This window comes from Protomyctophum parallelum (genome assembly GCF_964188405.1).
Source record: "Protomyctophum parallelum genome assembly, chromosome: 11".
NCBI classification, from domain to species: domain Eukaryota; kingdom Metazoa; phylum Chordata; class Actinopteri; order Myctophiformes; family Myctophidae; genus Protomyctophum; species Protomyctophum parallelum.
In genome coordinates, this window is record NC_139707.1 from 38,198,085 (window position 1) to 38,204,084 (window position 6,000).

Consider the following 6,000-nt stretch of genomic DNA (forward strand, 5'->3'; position numbering starts at 1 on the left):
AGTGTGACATATTTACACACTGTCTGAGCTTACTTAGGTCTGCAATGGTGACAACCATTACATATTAAAAGTTTGTATAATTAAACAGCTATTTCATTGAGCGAAGGCCCATCGTCTTAAGATGTTAATAAAAGATGAGTGTTTTTTAGGATTATTAACCACGAAAGTGGTGTGTTGTTTGTTTTGACAATCTGATGCTATGCTGTACATTATGAGTGTGTGCTGTGAGTGTCAAGTCAAGTCTTGGTTCAAATATGAGGATTTAAAAAAAATACCTTCTGATTATGAAATCAAAATAGGTTGTAGATCTGCTATTTTAGCTATGCTAAACATTTCTGAAGATTTTCACCTACTGTATAATTCATGAATTTACAGATAAATATACACATACCATACTAATATATTTTATACTTATTTCCTCTGTTTTCCTCAACACTCTGGCTCACGATCGTAGTATGGTCCTATGTGAGAGTAATGCAGTCAAACAGACTCTGACTCTGATAACTTCAGCACGATTAAGCGTTTGGTTTCCATGCATTCATTTAGCAGTCGGGGGGGCTGTCAGCACCGCTGGGATAGTTTGGATATTCATGGTGTGTTCTCACTGTCTCCAAGGTGAACATGCCGGAGCTGGCCCTCCTGCGCTTCGTGGTGCTGGACGACGACTACATCGGCGACGACTTCATCGGCCAGTACAGCGCGGCCTTCGAGTGCCTGCAGCCCGGCTACCGCAACGTGCCCCTGCTGGACCTGGCGGGGGACCCTTTACCCCACGCCAGCCTGTTTGTCCACGTGGCGGTCACCAACCGCCGAGGCGGCGGCAAGGCTCAGCGGCGTGGGCTGTCGGTCCGGAGGGTGGGGAGGCGCGGGAGGGAGTACGTCACGCTGAGGCACACCGGCATCAAGGTGGTGGACGAGGCCTTCAAGGTGGCCAGCGGGCCGCTGAAGGAGGCCGCCGACCTGCGGGAGGAAGCTCAGGTGAGAGAGGCGGATGTACCATTTTTGGGTGTTTTAAACCTTTCTTACAAATAGTTTTTTTTATATTTTCAACAACAGTTAAATTCCCCATTTGTTTACATCCCCCCCCCCCCCCCCCCTCCTCATCTACAAGCTCACAACGTGCCACTATTTTTCAGACAGGGCTTAAGTGCTGGTCTAACGACAGCATAAATGTCGCATATCTCTCCAGGAGATGCGGGCTAAATCTTATAGGATATTCATACCGTACCTGTAAGTGTATGAAAGTATCATAACATCCTAACATTTAAATAATGCTATTGTCAAATACGGTATTCCCGTCATATAATTTAGACTATATAAATATAGTCAGAGAACAACTATGATATATTATTATTATATTCAAACAAATCTTTTGTGATTTAGACAATTCCATAGCGTCCTAAACAAAATGGGTACACTCCAGTGTCTTAGCTGGGTTTGGTGTCAGGAGGCTGTTGTATTTTTAGACTGTTGACAAGATGTCTGGTCAGAATCTAGATTGCATGTGCATGACTATGCTGAAATCAGACTACATCCAACTTCTCTGTGGAGAGAGAGAGAGACAGAGAGAGAAAGGAGAGAGAAAGGAGAGAGAGAGAGAGAGAGAGAAGATGATAGTAGGCGGATAGGATTATACACTATCTATAAATACTAACAAAGAGAGAGAGAGAGAACCTGCCCAGAGCAAGGCCCAGCTTATATCTGTATATACACACAATTTCCCTCAGTTTCTCACGCACGCACGCACGCACGCACGCACGCACGCACGCACACACGCACGCACACACACACGCACGCACGCACGCACGCACGCACGCACGCACGCACGCACGCACGCACGCACGCACACGCACGCACGCACGCACGCACGCACACCCACTGCTGACCAGAAACAGTCACTCACTCACAAACATCTCTTCAGTCTCCCTGCTTCAATCTTGCTGTCCATTCCCTCTAATGTCAACTAAATTTAGCTCTACTGTCTGAACATCGACTGCTTCGCTGTCATTTGTCCAGCTGTGGTCTCATCTGCCACAGTTACTTATTACACACACACACACAGGCTATTATAGCCTCCAATAATCAAGAGTGTAAAAACACTTACATTTAAGTGTTAAATGAACACTGGGGATTTTTCTGTGGAAATAGAACAACAGCTAAGATCCTCAGAACCTCAGATCCTAAGAACCAGTACATCAGACAAACATTACCCACCGGCTTAAGCACATGAACCCTAGCTTCCCTGTTCTGAGTTGAAAACCTTCCGTGAAGAATAATTGGTGTCGTGGGACAAAAGAAGAGGGCCTAGTATAGATCCCTGGGGGACTCCGCTCAACGATGTACCGGTATACAGGGCTTAAGTGCTTAAGTTATTCATCAATCATGGCCATGGCTATAACCGTGACGAAACCTTGGAGGAAACATTTCTGCAGCAAAGAAACGCAGTAGTTTAAAGAACCGGGGAAGTGGTTGACAAAATCCATTCATCAACATGGAATAGTTGAGAGCCTGTAGCAGTATTTGGAGTCATTGTAGCTTTTCTATTCTAAGATGTTTCTTCTCTGTGCTAATCAAATTTGAGCGCATAGTATTGTTGTCTCTCTTAAGTTGTTATCGACTACCCTCGGCCATTAAAGTTATCAGTGGAAGGTGAGAACATCAGTTTCTTTCATGAGACTGATGAGAATTGGTGGTGGTGGTTTTGGTGGTGGGAGGGGGGTGAGGATGTGTAACACATGATTTATACTCGCTGAAAAGCTTGTACAGTAGATTGGCTATTTTCAGTTGGAGACACGATGTGCAACTGGGTATGAATCAGGCTTAATGCTGTCCGTAATCCCTCTGTCTTTTTTACCTTTTTTATTTGATTGGAGCCCAAATTTGCTTTCTGCCTCTGTAAACATCACGCCACATCTGACCATCGGAGCCAGAGACCCGATACCCAGCAGGCCTCCTCGTCTTCCTTTCTCACTCTCTTTCCGTTCTGTATCTCTCCTTCTTCCAGAGTGCCTCTGTTGCTTTCAAAGAGCAGTGTGGGCTCCCCCCGGTGGCCAAGCTGAAGCAGTGCATCCAGAGTCTGGCAACGCGGCTACAGAGCTCCGAGGGTACCATGGGAGCCAGCATGGTGCTGAGAGACGGCTACCCAAGTCTGGAGGCCCTGGTCAGCCTCACAGAGCCCACACGCAAACTACTGACCGCCTATGACACAGTGAGTATGGGTCAGCCTCACAGAGCCCACACGCAAACTACTGACCGCCTATGACACAGTGAGTACGGGTCCGCCTCACAGAGCCCACACGCAAACTACTGACCGCCTATGACACAGTGAGTACGGGAACCAAAGCCAGGATGCCTACCTACATTTGTTGGTACTAGAGCGGTGCCCGTTGGGCACTGGTCTACTTGGAACGATGCAAGTTGGAAATTAATGCCCCACCCATTTATTATGTCTATGTCCCTTTTATGCCCAATTGCTCAAATATGGGGTTATTTGTCAGGCATGCCCAAATATGAAGTCTATGCAGATGTCAGAACAATATTGTGATGTCAGAACAGGCCAGCTCCATATATGGATCAGGTGTGATCAATTGGCTAATTTGGGCCCTGTCCAGAGCCCGTTTGCCACCTGTGTTTCTTCCCACTCTCACTTCATGAAATCAGGCTTGCTCTGAGTCATCTGCCTCCTACGCACACACACATTTACATCCATCACTTGGTGTTTATTTTCTGTATGTGGTTGGTGATAATGTCTGTCCATGTCTGTGATGTGGGTGGTTTTGTGTGTGGGTACAGGCTTTAGTTTAGACATAGTATCGGTCCGACTGTCATTAGACCGACAACCTACCTCAAACCCTAACCTAACCGCAAGCACAGAGCAGCCCATGTTCGACCGCATGTCCGACCATTGTTTCCGCATGCCGGTCCGTTAGTGTGTCTAATCTGCGTGTGCATCCCGTGTGTGCAGGATTTATCACTCAGCGTTACACAAACACACGCACACGCAGACATGCACGCATGCACACGCACGCACACACACACACACACACACACACACACACACACACACACACACACACACACACACACACACACACACACACACACTGGGTTAGTCATCCCACATTCTTCCCTCCTAATAGTGGGAGGAGATAAAATATTGTATCCGGTTTTACTGGAAGAATGAGAAGCTTGTAGCTTGTCTTCCCCCCCACCCCCCCATTATATTTATTTCAGTTCTCTTGCAATCATTTACTTGCTTAATTACATTCTGTCTGTCACTGCAGATGATCGCAGCCCAGAAGCAGCTGATAGAGAGTGCGGATGCTGTTCAGGAGAGGATTGCACAAGTGCAGAAAGAAGGTGAGAGAAGAGGGGAGGGGATGGGTGGATGGATGGATGCATGCATGGATGCATGGATGGATGGATGGATGGATGGATGGATGTATTGATGCATGCATGCATTGAGGTTCGGTGAAAAAAGTTAAATTCTCCCCATTTAGGCACAATGCACAAAATCCAAACATTTCACTGAATTCAAGTTACATTTAGTCATATAAAAACGCCTGTTCACTTTCATGCTCCGTGGAGGGAGGATTCTACTGATCTCAGTGGTCTTTCCTAGTGCCACCCTTAGACTAAAATGATCCACTTGCACACAAGAGATCTCAAAGTCCAGCGGGCTGATTGCCATGTACCTTGAAGACCACATTCATGCTCCCCGGATGATGACCCATGCAGTGAACCCATGGTGACCCTTCCTTGTTCGACATTATTGTTTAACAAAGCCTTCAACGGAGCAGGTGTATCAGTAAAATGCTGTAGTCCCCTAGACCTCATCATTAGTACAGGTCTCTTGCTAACTGGGAGTGTATTTGTGGTTATCAGGCATGGACTTCCATGAGGAGCTGCCTCGTCTCGGGGAGAAGGAGGGCCTGAAAGGACGCAAGCAGTGTAAAGCCCTGGAGAGCTTCACCTGGAACATCACTGTGCTGAAGGTACGTAACGCACACACACACACACACACACACACACACACACGCACGCACGCACGCACGCACGCACACACGCACGCACGCACGCACGCACGCACACGCACACGCACACACATGCACTCACCCATACCTGTCTTCCCTCTATCTGCTGCAGGGTCAGTGTGATTTGCTGCGAGGAGCTAAGATGGATTCTCTGGACGCTCTCAGGCAGCTGGCTCTGGCATGCGAGGCCTGCGGGTTCACCTCCTCTTCCTCGTCGACCGCCACCTCCTCCGCCGCTGAGCTGCACTACACCTGCCACCCGCCCGGTCGCAGGGGCAGCGCCGCGCACGGCAACGGGCGCATCTGACGCTGACGCACGCACTCACGCACACACTGTATCTAAGCCTAGCGATACATCCGGGGAAATCTTAACACAATACCTATATGCCCAAGACGTCCACAGACGTCCTAGGAACTACCACATGTAGTGCCCAGTAAAGTAAATAATTGAAAGAATGACAGGGCACATAATGTGTTAATTCAATGTAGCGGCCAAAACAGCAGAGAAAACATGCGGCAGCAAACGTGTTTTGAAATCAGCAGGCGGTTTTGAAAGCAAATCCTGAGACCAACCCGAAGGACCACCTCAATTGTCTTTGCATTGGTCTCCACAATGCACTTATTTTTTTAAATGTCTGCATTGTTTCCACCCTGTTTGAGTCCTTACATTGAATTTAGATATCACCAGATGTATCAGTTCGGTAGGCAGAGATCTCTGGCTGCGCAAGACTAGCGTTCGAGTAGCCTTGACTAGAGCTGTGAATCTTTCACACGCTTAAGTTACCAGGTGTTGACCAGTGAAAGGTCAATCCTGCCAACACGCTCTACTTTGAATGTTCTTTTTCTGTGATGGACCAAAAAAAACTAAACTAAACAAACTAATGACATTTGAACTTCCAATGTCTCTTTCAGGAAACATTATACAGATTTAACTTTTCTTTTTTTTTTTCTTTTTTTATAACTTTAT

At 47.2% G+C, this 6,000-nt stretch overlaps 1 protein-coding gene across 1 annotated transcript in view; it reads left to right on the forward strand.

The window, feature by feature from the left end:
• plcl1 (phospholipase C like 1) overlaps positions 1–5,361 on the forward strand; it is an 88,987-nt gene extending 83,626 nt beyond the window's left edge. The window contains exons 9-13 of the mRNA XM_083776040.1: positions 616–978; positions 3,005–3,208; positions 4,284–4,359; positions 4,885–4,994; positions 5,146–5,361. Coding sequence (XP_083632166.1) covers positions 616–978; positions 3,005–3,208; positions 4,284–4,359; positions 4,885–4,994; positions 5,146–5,340 — 948 coding nt within the window. The 3' untranslated portion in view covers positions 5,341–5,361. The remainder of the gene's footprint in view (positions 1–615; positions 979–3,004; positions 3,209–4,283; positions 4,360–4,884; positions 4,995–5,145) is intronic.
• Positions 5,362–6,000: the final 639 nt, after the last annotated feature.